The sequence below is a fragment of the Centropristis striata genome, chromosome 9, assembly GCF_030273125.1.
Source record: "Centropristis striata isolate RG_2023a ecotype Rhode Island chromosome 9, C.striata_1.0, whole genome shotgun sequence".
Taxonomy (NCBI): domain Eukaryota; kingdom Metazoa; phylum Chordata; class Actinopteri; order Perciformes; family Serranidae; genus Centropristis; species Centropristis striata.
Window position 1 is genome coordinate 18,013,128 of NC_081525.1, and position 15,289 is coordinate 18,028,416.

General features: G+C 35.1%; 2 protein-coding genes across 7 annotated transcripts in view; one reads left to right on the forward strand and one right to left on the reverse strand.

The window, feature by feature from the left end:
• Positions 1 to 3,216: 3,216 nt before the first annotated feature.
• Positions 3,217 to 11,002, forward strand: LOC131977139 (retinoschisin-like; the record flags this gene model as incomplete). The annotated part of the gene is made up of 4 exons (XM_059340338.1): positions 3,217 to 3,448; positions 6,760 to 6,901; positions 8,263 to 8,458; positions 10,323 to 11,002. Coding segments are annotated over 4 exons (723 nt in total), but the record flags the coding sequence as incomplete, so codon positions are not given.
• LOC131977138 (cyclin-dependent kinase-like 5) overlaps positions 10,831 to 15,289 on the reverse strand; it is a 54,278-nt gene continuing 49,819 nt past the window's right edge. For all 6 annotated transcript variants that reach the window (XM_059340332.1, XM_059340334.1, XM_059340335.1 and 3 more), the window contains one exon: positions 10,831 to 15,203. In XM_059340332.1, coding sequence (XP_059196315.1) covers positions 14,844 to 15,203 — 360 coding nt within the window. In that variant the 3' untranslated portion in view covers positions 10,831 to 14,843. The remainder of the gene's footprint in view (positions 15,204 to 15,289) is intronic.

Consider the following 15,289-nt stretch of genomic DNA (forward strand, 5'->3'; position numbering starts at 1 on the left):
ATAGAACTAGAGAACAAATGAGATTCTTGAAAACAAAGTTCTTAGATTTCTTCTTATATTTCTTCACAATTTTAAGAGAAGCCCTGAGCAGTCTTAAAACAGCTACAGTGAAAAGGTAAGTCTTGATATGTATTTACTCTAACGCATTTGTATGACATTTATTTGATTTCTTTAATATTTAGTTTAGCCCTATACAATACACATTTTGTTAATTTAAGTTGGTCAGGGTATTTTTTGTGAAGGTATTACATAAAATGTATTTTGGCAGTATATATATTTTGACATATACTTAAAATGGCCTTTTAGTCTGTGTGACTGTAGGCCTATTCCTAGATTAAACTACAGTGTAATCTTAGTAAATCAAAGAGGCATTTGCTGTATTTGATACTACTTAATTAATCACTATGAACATATTAGTAGGCCGATTACTTAAACCAAAGCTCACGGATAAAAACGTTATTGTCACGTGAGTGATCTTAAGTTAAAAACATTAGGAAAATTAAGAAGTTCCTAAGACATATGACAATTCGTAAGAAACAAATGGCGTATAGCATTTAAGAACATTCTTGGGAGCATCTTTTTTTTTCTTAAGTTTTATCTTAAGAACACTTTTGAGAATCCGCGACGTCAGGACTTCAGGGTGGACAATGTGACGCTGGCTCAGTAACTGACACGCTGATTTCCTCTCTCACTCACTCACTCACCAATCAATAGTTACATCACAGCAAGTGGAGAGACAAGAGGCCTCTCTGCTAAGGGCACCGAAATATTGACTTATCCAGGAACATTTTCTGTCTAACACAGTAGGGTCAAAGTGTAAAAAAGGAATAGTTCGACATTTTGGGAAGTCCCTGGATGCATATTGGGTCATGATTAACCCTCCTGTTATGTTGCCCATTTCAAAGTTTTAAAATCTTTTCTTTTTAAGTTTTTTTTTTTTGGGATGAAACTTTCTGCTTGACTTAATAAGTGTAATCAACATATACAATTAAATTGATTCCTTGTAAAATAAAATAAAATTCTAAAATAATAAAAATTAGAAAAAATCAAATAAAACCTAAAATGTTGGTCTTTCCAATATACATAAAAAAAGTTTAAAAAACATGCAATTTTTTAAAATAAAAAACGAGTGAATTATCCTCATTGAAGTGAGGAACCTATGGCTCTGTAGCTAAGTTGACCCTCAGAACTCTATATAAAAATGTGAATTTTATATTGCGAAAGGGCTATTTTATTGAATCAAATAAATGCATATAAATAAAAGGGGTGGAACCAACAACTTTATGTTAATTTTGCCCTAAACGGGTCAAATTGACCCATTTCAAAGTTTAAAAATCTAAAGTATTTTTTCATAACAAGAAAAAAATTATAAATGTAATACAATTCAGAAAAATCAAATCCATGTAAAACCATTTTTTTATATGTAGGTCTTTCCAATGTACATTAAAAAAAGTTTTAACATGCATTTAAAAAAAAAAAGAAAAACAAGTGAATTATCCTCATTGAACCATGTTCTGTGAGAGGTAAAGAACACCATTGCACTAAATATTGATTGAAATGGTTAGTAATGGAGTTAATGATGAAATATAATTCTGACACTTTTGGATAATTAAACATGCCCCGGGTCAAATTGACCCACGGACATTATTGCTGTCCCTGAGAAACGAACATAACAGGAGGGTTAAGTTATTAGAGTTCACAGACACTCAAAAATATTGATTCAGTCAACATAATCTAAAACTATGCTAACTACAAAAAACCATCCAACCATCCATACGACCACATAGGTCTTTGTCTTACCCTCTTATAGGACATGAAGGATTGTTAATTATTAGTGTTACTTACTGGCACCTTAACGTAACGATCATTATTTTAAACACGTTGGTAATTTTGTGAAACAGTTGCAGCTTTGTTAGGTTTAGTAAAAGTTCATGGTTTGGGTTAAAATACTAGCTATAAGTCATATTTAATTTAGTTACATAGTTATGTTAACTTAGAATAGGTCAGCATTGATTTTTGGTTTCCCATGGGACATGACACCCAACCACCCCCCTCTACGGACTTTGTCACTCTTTATGCTATGTCATCTGACTTCCCCCTCTGCTCCCTTTGTTATTACTATGGCCACTAGAAGTCACTGCCTATGAATACACTTAAATATCAAAAAACATATCAAACTACTTGCACAAATGAAGAGGGGACGACAGTCTCAAAAATATATTTCCAAAGGCATTTATTCGTTTCTGACTCTGGGCAGGTGGGAAAAGTAGGAAAATTCCCCAAAACTATATCTCTGGACTGTCTCATACGCCACATCGCACACATTTAGGCTATTCTATTTCATCTTCTTCTGACAACTAACTCCTGGAACTGGCTGGAGCTTTCCTGAGGAGGCCTGCCATCCACTTTGAAAGGCCTTGACCATTTCTACCATGTCATCCATGTATTCAAACCCACGAGCAGGCTGTAATATTGACATTGTCCTGAGAGACACCACCGCTATAAAGCATGATGCTGAATTTATGCTGTGATAGATATTCACCACAGGTGCAGTGCAATAGACGAGCCTGAGTGAGGTGTCTAAGGGCCAATAACGTGTGTTAGATAAGGCCATCACAGGCCTGTGGATTACAGTAATCCTATCCACCATAGCGTTAGGTATCACACACTCACCACATTTCAGCACAGCTGAAGAAGATGGAGGTCACTGCTCGATGTGCTGCTGTGCTGTTCCTTCTGCTTCTATCTCAGGGTAAGTCACTGTGCATCAGGGATATTATTAAATCATAATGCACATTATCTGCCTTAAAAAGGAGCAGTTTTTTGTTGATCAAAGTATCATATTTTAAGTGATTAATGAGCTCTTCATTGTTTGTAATAGCTTAAAGTTATTCTTTTCTGCAATATTATGATTTTTTTTCAATTCAGGTTTTTTCTGGTGGCACATAAAGAAATCATGCAGACAAATTTGAGATATTTGTCATAATTATTGTCCTGTTAATCTTAACTGCAAACAATTCATAAAATAATTTGTGTTCACTTTTGTTCATTTTCTTCTTTAGTTTTTTTGGTTTGGTTTTCACATTTACCTCCATCTGCTTCTACATTTCATGCTTCTGTTAATGTGGTACAGCCCTGATCGCTGTTCACTCACAGGAGGTAGGTGCCTGATAATAAATCATCCAAAAGAACTTTGAAATATGATTCAAACTCTGTATTGACTCCCTGTCCCTATGTGTCCTTCAGGAGGAGGAGGCCGTCCAGGAGGAGGAGCTGCAGGAGGAGGACCAGCAGGAGATCGAGACATGGACATCAGACATCAAAGCCTGCACCTGTGACTGCGAGTCTGCTGGTTCACCAACACGCGTCCCCACCGCCGGCCCACCTGTCCTGCCCACCTCACTGCTGCCCCCGCCACCTCAGGGTCACCCACAGAACTGCATGCCAGGTGAGGACTCCATGTGGTCACACAGTGGCGCTTCTAGACCAGTTTTACAGTGGGGGCCAAAGAGGGGCCAGTGTTTAATCAGAGGGGCATATTGAAAAACAACAAAGATGATATTTAAGCATTAAAAACTATTATTTTAGCTTATTTTAAAGTTTGAAAAGTATATTTGGAAGATACAAATACATTGCTTGAAACAATAACACCTACCAACAATAACAACTATTTTTGTATGACAATGAGCTTTCTAATATTTGTGCACAATAACTTTTTTTTAAATTTTGAATGTGCAGTACAGTGAGAATGATCTTTTTTTTTTTAAATTATACACAAGCTTTTATTGCACAATTAAATTATTATACAATGTACACATTCTGGGTGTACAATGAGATATTGTTTGAACAAAAATAGGTAAGAATTGTTCCGTGTAGAACGTTGAGTCATATTAGTTCTGGTTTTGGCACCAGCACATATCATCGTTATAAATTGATCATTTTATTATAAATTTGACACAGGGGCCACAGCAGGGGCCAAGGGCTTCTTCATTAATGAGAATGTTGGATGTACATTATAACCCAGGCCTTATATAAAGTGAAAAATGGGATGCAGGTTATGTGAAGGACAATGACACGGTAGAAAAACACCACACGTGTGAAGATTAATGATCAGCAGCATTGCATCCTGTGGAGTTTTTCGGTGTTTGAGGCTCAGAGAGAGCTCCAGCTGGTGTGATGGATCACACAGCTGATGGTAGCTGGCTGTGTCCTCTCATGCACTCGCTCTAATCTCGGCTCTGTCTCAGTGCATCTCTGCAGCGGTGCACAAGCACCTTCCATACCATCTTGACAATTTTTAACCACATTTCTACTTAAAGGGCCTCGATCTGTTATAAAGAAGTTTGAGTTTAGGAAATGAACAACTACCTGGAAGAAGGAAGTCTGGAACGACAAATGCCGCGGGATAATCTCATTACCTGTGCAGGAATGTGATGAGCAGATTAGGGAGCCCAAAATAGGTCATGCCCTTCACCTAATTGCATGATACTGGGCAAAGCATCAGATGATGTCCCGATCATCTGCTGCCACCTTAACACGCAATACTTCAAAGTGTCACATCTTAGTGTGAACTAGATCACCACAAGCAGATGGCTGCTCACAATACCTGATTACAGAATGAAATCATGATGCCATTCAAATGTTACTTTGACATTATACTGTATACATAGGCTATTTATATTTAAGATATTTTTATTTATTTAAATGTGCACTTTATGGAGCTTTGATTTAAAAAAAAAAAAAGGTACTCCTGTTATACAGTATTTATGTTCACTTAAAAAAACGGTTTCAATAAAACTGCTTATGACATGTCATATTTGGCTTTGACTTTGACTGAACATTTGCTCTCACTTTGCGAATATAATATCGGGATATATATCGTATATCGATATTCAGCCTAATTATATTGGGATATAGCTTTTGGTCCATATCGCCCAGCCCTAATTTGAACCAAACACCATGTCAGCTTTTTAAGGAACTGGATGTACTTTATTTTTTTTATTTTTTGCAAAAATAGTTTTCATCTCCTTGGCATTTTTCTTTTCTGTCAGAGTCTGTAGTATGTATGGTGTATGCTCAGTTTAACAACACAGTGAAGATACTGATAGCATGTTAGTATATCTTGTCTGAAGTAATGCTCCAAAGTTAAGCTGAATTTTTGCGAGGGTAAAAAACAGATAAGCCCATTTTCAAAAGGGTCCCTTAACCTCTGACCTCAAGACATGTCAATGAAAATGGGCTCTAAGTCTCTCCTTTATAGACATGCCTTCTTTATGCCAATTCCATGCAGTTTGGGGCAAAAAAACATGCAGTATAAATAGGTTATGTATGCTGGAGTTGCATAAATTGGGTATGACTCGAAAGCTGCGACTGCGACAACGACAGCTCAATTTTATTTTTGTTTATATTTTTGACAATTTTCATAAATTCTCAAGTGGAAAAAAGGGTCATATTTTAAGGGACCAAATCTGTGTAACAAATAGTATCAACCAATAGACATAATTAGGCAGGGAATAGTCTTCTACACTCATATCAGAATTTTCTAAGCCTTTCTTCACTTTCTGAATTTAATCAATTAATGTATTAATTTGACCCTCCTGTTATGTTGCGGGTCAAATTGACAGAAGAAGTGTCTCGAGTTAATTCATCAACGTCACTCCATAAAAAGAAAAAAATTAAAAAGAAAATTAAAAGAAAAATGTAAAACTATTGTATTTTATATGTAGGTCTTTCCACCGTACATGAAAAAGTTTTAATATACTTTTTAAAAAAATGAAAAACAAGTGAATTATCCTCATTGGACCATGATCTGTGAGAGATAAAGAACACAATTAAACATGCCCTGGGTCAAACTGACCCACAAACATTATTGCTGTTCCTGAGAAACAAACATAACAGGAGGGTTAATTAACTAATTTTGATGACAGATGTATGACTAGAACATCTTGACACACAGTGCTGAGCTGCATCTCAAATTAACCAGGTATCTATCCTTAAGATGACCTTTACTACACCGTCGCCCATAAAGTTGGAATAAAATATTTTTTTTTACCTCTTTCCATGAAGTGGTTGTAATAATGTGATTTATTCTTGACAGATAAAGTGTATACCTTCTCAAAACATTATTAATCAATCTCTTCCAAACATCGCAATGAAAATGAATCCACAATTAACAGTGGTGTACAGACGTGTACTTCTACAGGTGCATCTCAATAAATTAGAATATCATAGAAAAGTTTATTTATGTCAGTAATTCAAAAGGTGATAATAACACATTATATAGATCCATTACACACAGAATGAAACATGTCGTGTCTTAATTTATTTTAATTTCTTCTAATTAAAATGATTATGGCTCACATTTAATGAAGACCTAAAATGTAGTATCTCAAAAAATATGAATATTACAAAAGACAAATTTAAAAAAGTATGTTTAATATGGAAATGTTGGCCTCTGAAAAGTATGGCCATCTATATGCACTAAATACTAGGTTGGAGCTATTTGACTTGAACTACTGGAAATGGACTTTTTCATCATATTCTAATATATTGAGATGCAACTGTATGTGGTACCTATTGTTGACCTACTATCTCCCCCTAAAGACCCCCTGTCCCCCACTCCAACCCTCTTAAAAAGGTGACAGAATGTTAGTGGCCAAGCAATTCTCCTGACTTATTTATGAGGTCAACTTTAGTCTTCTCCATGTTAACATGACTAAGATTTTAAAAGCTTTAATGCTGTTTTCATGTCCTCCACAGAATGTCCCTACCACAGAGCTCTGGGCTTTGAATCTGGATCTGTAACATCAGACCAGATCAGCTGCTCCAATCAGGACCAGTACGCCGGCTGGTACTCCTCCTGGGTCCCTACAAAGGCTCGCCTTAACAACCAGGGCTTTGGGTACGTCCTGACAACCTAGTTCTTACTAGTATTATTGTGAATATACTACAAAAAAGCATATCTAAGATAAGAAAAGATAAGACTTTCTTTATTCTGCAGTGGAGTTTGTTAGTTGTCACAGCAGCTCAAGATACAGACACATGGATATAGAAAACAGAATAAAGAATATAAAAAAAGGACATATACATACATTCTATACACATTATATACATACATTTATGCTATTTAGCATTTATCATCAATATATATATATTTGTGTTTGTTTTCCTGAGAGTACATTTTTCAGATATTGCATATTAGAGAAAATATATTTTTGCATGTTAAATAGGTTAAATAAGTTGTTGCTTGTAGTAGTATGAACATCAATATATATATATATATATATATATATATATATATATATATATATATATTAATGTATTTATATAAGTGGTATATTACATACAGTATATAATAGAGGAAAAAATACAGAAGGCCTAATACACTGCAAAACATCAAGTTGGGTGAACTCAAAATTTCGAGGCAACAAACTTCGATAAAATTTTAAGTTGGACAATTAAACTACATATTTTAAGTTTTGTTTTTGTGTTTGCTCAACTTTGAATTCAGATTTTTGTCAACTCAACTGTAAGTTGTACTAACTTATAATTTTACATTATAAGTTATAATAACTTTTAATCCTTGCTTCTGCTAACTTCTGCAATGTGCTGAATTGGCACGATTGTAACGCCGCTATGAAATGTCAGCTAATGTTGCGACCACAATTTTGAGTTAGCATTGATACGCTAATGGCTACTCTTGTAGCTGTAACAAGCAGCGCCGCTAGCATCAGTTAGCCGCTAGCATCAGTTAGCCGCTAGCTTTCGCTAATGACCAAATTTCACAACAAAGAAATAAGAGTTAGCAGAACTTGGGGCGTCCCGGTGGCTCACACTGGTAGAGCGCTTACCATTAAGGCTGAGTCCTTGCTGCGGCGGAGCCGGGTTTGAATCCGGCCTGAGCTCCCTTTGCCGCATGTCTTCCCCTCTATCACCCCCTTTCTATCTATCACTTTCAGTAAAAAAGCAAAAAAATGCCAAAAAAAGAATCTTTAAAAAAAAAAAAAAAGAGTTAGCAGAACTATTGTCCCTTGTTGTGAACCCCAACTTAAAGATATAAGTAACAACAACTCACCAACTGGTTTTTTTAGCATACAACTGGCTTTCCTTTGTTGTGCTAACTTACTTTATTGCCCTAAATGTCAATAATTTATATTTCCAAGTTTTACCAACTTAAATCACTGTTTTAGGCCAAAAAATACAAGTGTGCAATAGTGCAAATAAACCAGTAAAGTTACCTGGTGGTGTGTTGATCATTATTAGGTGTGCCTGGCTCTCCAAGTTTAACGACCAGCATCAGTGGATCCAGATCGACCTGAAGGAGGTGGGTGTGGTCTCTGGTATCCTCACCCAGGGCCGCTGTGATGCTGATGAGTGGATCACTAAGTACAGCATCCAGTATCGCACTGTGGAAACTCTCAACTGGATCTATTACAAAGACCAGACAGGAAACAACAGGGTGAGTGAGCTGTAGATTCTTAAATCACTTTATGCAATAAATGATGATGAATCTTGCCAGACTTTACTAATACAGAATAACTTGCTTTTAAAATATCATAAATATCACAGTAACAACTTAATAACAAATTATCTGAAAGTCTTGGACACGAAACAAACTTCTAGACTTCAGACTTCTATGGCAGCACAGCAATGGTGGAAAGTAACTAAGTACATTTACTCAAGTACTTAAATACAATTTTGAGGTACTTGTACTTTACTTGAGTTTTTCCATTTTATGTAACTTTTTATTTCTATTTCACTACATTTTTAGGCAAATATTGTACTTTTTACCCCACTACATTTAGCTGACAGCTTTAGTTACTTTCAGGTCAAGATTTAGCATGAAATATATGATCAATTTCAAGTGATTGGACTTAAAACATTTTTTAAATCTTATAACAGCACATTAAGTTATTAAATGAGCCCTCTCTTTACATTACTAAAATACTGCTTATATAAAAGCATCAATGCAAATAATATAATATTATATTTGGAATATGTAAAACAATCTGAGTGGGCCCATTCTGCATAACGAGTACTTTTAATTTTACTTCAGTAAGTTTTGACTGCAGGACTTTTACTTGTAGTGAAGTAATTAATACTTTTACTTAACTAAATGATCTTAATACTTTTTTCATCACTGCAGCAAACACACAGCTTCAGTTATATTCCTTCGTTATGGTTAGCACTAAATTATTAAATTAATTATACCTATAGCTGTTAATAATTGTACCTATCAGGGATGTAAACGCAGTGATTCTAGCATTTTGTTAAGATTCAGAGCAACTAATTATTGTTATTAACTCCTAGATCTTAGGTAGTTTTCCTTTTGACAGCCTTTTGTCTTTCCATAATGGTTTGTTCATGTTGGTCCCAATATGTATGTGAATTAAAAAACTAATGAAAATGCCACGCTAAAGGTCTGGTGAAGTCTCTCCAAAGTTCACGAGGCAGAGTTTAGCGTGGCTTTTTTTTTCTTGGTGTGTGGACAAGAGTTGAAATTATAACTGATGACTGGTTAACCATCATTTTCCAAGCACTAACACCAGACATTATCTGGTTCCAGCTTAAGCAATGTGAGCACTCACTGCTTTCTGTTTTATATCATTGTTAATAATATCCTTGGAGATTGGACAATGTCACTTTTGGCTTCAGGAAATTGTGATTTTTACTATTTTCTGAAATAGTAAATATACAGTCATGGAAAAATTGTAAGACCACCATTGTTTCTTCATTTTCTTCTTCATTTTAATGTCTGGTACAACTAAAGGTACATTTGTTTGGACAAATATAATGATAACAACAAAAATAGATCATATGAGTTTAATTTAAAAAACGATATTTAGACATTTTCCATGGTTTTCTTGATAATGATTTTTGGTTATTATCAACGGCTAGATATCAGCTCTTCAATTAAACTCTTATGAGCTATTTTTGTTGTTATCATTATATTTGTCCAAACAAATGTACCTTTAGTTGTACCAGGCATTAAAATGAACAAGAAATTGAAGAAAACTATGGTCTAATATTTTTTTCCATGACTGTACATCAAACGATTAGTCGAGAAAATAATCAATAAGGACTTTAATAGTTTCAGCCATAATCTTGATTTTTATTTTCACTTCTGTTTGACTTTCAACTTGTCCACAGCAATTTTTAAATACACCAGAAAGTTAAAAAAGCAATTTTGAATGAGCACATAATGACCATGGAATATGTAAATAATGTAAAAAGCAATAGTTTTAGATCCAACATCCTATGAGATGTAGTAATAGATGGAGTGATGTGTACTGTATGTTTGAAGTTTACTTTCTACTCTTCAGGTCTTCTATGGGAACTCTGACCGCTCCTCCACGGTACAGAACCTGCTGCGCCCACCCATCGTCGCCCGTTACATCCGCCTGCTGCCGCTGGGCTGGCACACCCGCATAGGCATGAGGCTGGAGCTGCTCATGTGCATGAACAAGTGTTCCTGAAGTGTCCATCCTTCCCCTGCCAACCTGCCGCTTGCCAAAAGGAGGACATCGGTCCAGCACTGAAAGATCCATCATGTAACTTTGTGTCTATATCTGTCTTTCTTTAATGAGGCTTAAAGCACACTAAGTCTGGGAAGGTGGACATGTTGGATGCACTATTTATCGGTCTTAAAGTGAATTCATTGTTTAATTATGTAAATATAAAATTGGACATCTTTAGTGTATACAGGGGATCTGCAGTTTAAAATGCAATTTGGAGGCGTGTTACCTTCAATAAAGCTACAGGAATAAAAGCAAGATTTGTCGACTTATTCAATCAAACAAACACTATAATCCAAAAAAAATTATATACAGGTAAAGATTCAAATCAAATGTTTTATTTGAGATTTACTGTTACATATGTAAACATGAATATTCTAAAATTGTTAAGCATTCATTTGTGGGTTTATGCTCTCATGTAAATGCTCTGTTGAAAAAAAAAAGCAGATAAACACTGACTATGCTACTAATTTGTGTCTGTAATAAAAGCACAAATGTAATACTTGATTTCATTTAAACAGTTGATAAACATCTTCTGTTATAAATATTACCAAACAAGTAGTCACACATCAGTATTAATATAATACACGGTGCTCCTTCAGCAAAAACAATAATCCAAAGAGAAAAATGTATTGTGTCAAGTACAGAGTGTGCACGGTCCTTACAGATGCACAATACACAATACGATACGGTCATGTTGGGACTCATGTTACTGTGGGAGCCTCAGGCCCCGTGTTTCAGTCTTCACACACTGTGCACATGATGAACATGAAGTGAGGAAGAATTTACAGAGTTAGGGCAATATTGCTGAGCCATACAGTCTCTTAAAAGTGCAACATTACAAAGCTTAGGATTTATTTCTGCCAAGCTACTTTCATGGCACTTTATCTCAGACAGAAAACAATGTTACAGTGCAGAGCTTCTGCCCCCACTGTGGGTCCATGTTAAGATTTCTCATAAGCTTCTCCCAAGTGGCTCAGTGTGCGTAATCAGATAAAAAATACAGTAGTACAGTGATTCCCAACCAGCGGTTCATGTAGCCCTGGTGGCACTTCTGCATTTGTAATTAACATAGAAAGACTTCGGAGTAGCAGAACTGATTTTAATGGACATTAGTAACATGGTATAGAAGTCCATTAACACCAGTAAAAGAAAAAATAAGATGAAAACAAAGAAAAAAAGACCCTGCATCATAAAAAGAAACGTAGGCTAGTAGTTATTGACTTAGTAGGCTTACATCAAAATAATGATTAGTTTTCTGAAACTCATTATTTTGAGAATGTTTTGAATTATTTTTTAAGCTATTAACCCTCCTCTTATGTTGCCGTCAAATTGACCCATGTAAAAGTTTAAAGATCTAAAAAAAAAAAATTGGATTAAAAAAGTATTTTTGGGAAATAAAACTTCTTCTGCTTGGCTTGATAAGTGTTATCAACATATAAAATTAAAATGGTTCATTTCACATATCAATGTCATGTAAAACTAGTGTATGTAGGTTTTTCCAATGTACATAAAAAAACGTTTGAACATGCATTTTTAAAAAAAGAAAAACTACTGAATTATCCTCATTGAACCATGATCTGTGAGAGGTCAAGAACACCAAACACTGATGAGATGGTAAGTGAAGCTATGATGAAATATAAATAATGTTTACTGGGATTTTTTGGTTTTTGACACTTTTAGATAATTAAACATGCCCTGGGTCAAATTGACATGAACATTATTGCTGTTCCTGAGAAACGAACATAACAGGAGGGTTAAGTAATTATTTTGTAAAAGTTTGGGCCTCCATAACATGTGAACTTTGAGACTGAATGAGAAGCTAGCAAGTAGCAATCTAAAAAGTAAACTAAAAGCGACTGACGAATGGTTTAAATAGTTAGTTTAACGTAATGTTTAACAAGTGAGCGGGAGCAAAAATAATGAACTGGTGAAAACAAATGGATAAACAGTTGGAATATCTAAAAGTATTGGGGAAGTGGTTAAAATTGCAGTAGCATAGTAGTAGCAATAGTTAACTCGCTAGCATATAGCTAAGTCGAGACAAAATGTTGGGAAAAGCAATAAATAAATAAACAGTTCAAAAAGTAAACTGTATTTAGATAAACACTTAAATAGCTTGAATAATTTGGTAATTGTTTGAAATGGCAAAATGTAATAGATACATTTTAGTTAGCCAGTTAGTGACTTCAATCAAAACAATGGTTAGTTTTCTGGAACTCATTATTTTGACTGTTTTGAACTATTTAAAAAGTAATTACTTTGTGAAAGTTTGGGCCTTGATAACATGTGGTCATTAAGATTGAATGAGAAGCTAGCAAGTAGTAATCTAAACAGTTAACTAAAAGCGATTGACAAATGGTTTAAATAGTTAGCTTAACGTAATGTTTAAAAAGTGAGCTAATACAAAAGTAATGAATTGGTGAAATGGATAAACAGTTGAAATATCTAAAAGTATTCGGGAAATGGTTAAAATTGTAGTAATAGTTAGCTCGCTAGCGTATAGCTTAGTTGAGCCAAAACGGTGGAAATAGCGTTGAAATCACGGTAAAAGTAATAAACAGTTGAAAAAGTGAAATGTATTTTGATAAACAGTTAAAATAGCTTGAATTACTGGGTAAATGGTTGAAATGGCAAAATGTAATAGATAAATTGTAGTTAGCTAAAGATGGTTTAATTAGTTAGATAAAACCAACAGTGCTAATAGTAAGTAATAGTAAGCTAGCATAGATGTAACAGAAGATTGGTGAAAAAGCTATAACAAATGGTTACAGTTGAACTACTTAACACAAAGTAGTGGTAGAAATGGCTGAAATAGCTAAAATTGGTGGTGTGGTGAAGGGATGATTGTTTGACTTCATCTGACAGGGCTAAAGGCTGGGAACCACTGTACTTTTACACCCAGAATGGCTTTTGTGTTCGTCTAGCTGCTGTAAAAATTACTTTATAACAATGAATAGGGATTTTTTTTTTTTAAAAAAAGGACAACAACAATTTGCAACAATTCATGTACAAATCAAATTTTTAGAGCGGTTAAACTTTATATAATATTTTGGATGCGTTCATACATTATTTAACTGATTAAACAAGTAAAGTCACTTGGACATGCTTATGTTAAATCTTTAAGTCAGAAATGAAAAACGAACAGACTTCCTTGACAGTGAGGGAAGTTATCAGAGACAATGACATCCCTCAGTATCAACTTCAGATGTCTTTTGCCATTAACTAGTTCCTCGAAGAATCAAGATAACTACTGTATAAGTAATCCATAAGGTTGCTTCAACACATTTACATAGACATTTCAGTAAATAATTTTAGATTACATTACTACCAAAAGGATCATCAGTATAGTCTGTACAAGGAACAACTAGTACATGTGTTCTATTTTAAATGATTGAGGTGCAACCATATTTTTTATTGTATACCATTTGTTTAAAATATATATGAAAATGATGATTTACACATATTATGTGTAAAAAGTCAGTGCCTAAACATTAGTTAGTGCATGGTAGTTTGAAAACAGTAGATGCAGTGCTTCATTGTCTCCTACAGAGGGCGATGTAGGTTAGGATTTCTGTCAGTTTATGGCACCATAGTGTCTAAAATGGCTGCATTACAAAAAGACATAAAAACCTAAATATCAAAAAAAAAAAAAAAGAACAAATAGATTTAAGCCTGAAAGATTGTCAGTGCCAACTCAGAAAAATTTGCACTACAGCTATATTTTCAAGAACAAAACTGCTTTGACTTGCAGTTGCACATTTTGAGCATCTGTAACCAGTATGACAGAGCACATTCAGAAGCAGGACAGCCTGGACGAAGAGTTACAATCCTGGGTGAGATGAGCACACTGCAAAGTTACTGACATTACCAATCTCCATTGTAACAACTGATAAAACTTTATTTGTTTAGAATGCCTTAAATAGTCTTAAGGAAATACTACGCAGTAAAATGTACTATATTTCTATATTGAATAGAAACAAAAATACTTACACTTAAAATCTACACTTCATCTATCCATTTATATATATATATATATATGTATATATATATTTAATTTGTAATATATTTACTTTATAATACAAATTATAATCAGAATTACAGAAGTAATAATATAAAGTCTATCAAACATGGAAGCTTTAAAAAAATGAAGACATAAAAAGGCTTTTGGCCCGTTTGCAAGCAGTGTTTAAAACTAAAGGTTTGGTATCTGTGTTCATGTGTGTGTGTGTAGTCAGCAGGTGCACTGTTACGCAAGGGAAGTGTAGGAGCAACAGAGGGGAGACGGAGGAGTCTGAAGTGGATCTGAGAGCTGTAGGGTGACGGGGATCACAGAGCCGTCTCTTTCAGGTCGTTGAGGTTTGGCATACGAGACCTGGAGGGGCGTCCGAAGCCGTGCCCGTTCTGGCCTCCTTTGATGCTCATTTGCTCCGGGTAGGGGTTGCCCTCAGGGCGGCCCAGAGCAGACGAGTGCCATCCAGACTCCAGCTGTCCGGGCAGCGGGTAGGCTGTCTGTCGGCTCTTCAGCTGGGGCGTACTGACCCCTGAGTGACCTCGGCTTTCTGTGAAACCACCTTGAGCGGAGGCCTGATTAGGCAGCGGCTGGTAGCGCATGTCAGACTGTGCGGTCTGGTTGGAGGACGAGGATGAAAGGTGCAGGAGTTTGCGCAGAGACTTCAGTGGTTGACTCTGAAAAGGGACATGACGCATTACAGATGACATAAATATTTAAAACAACAAGTATCAAGGATCACTTAAATTTTTTTTCTATGAGA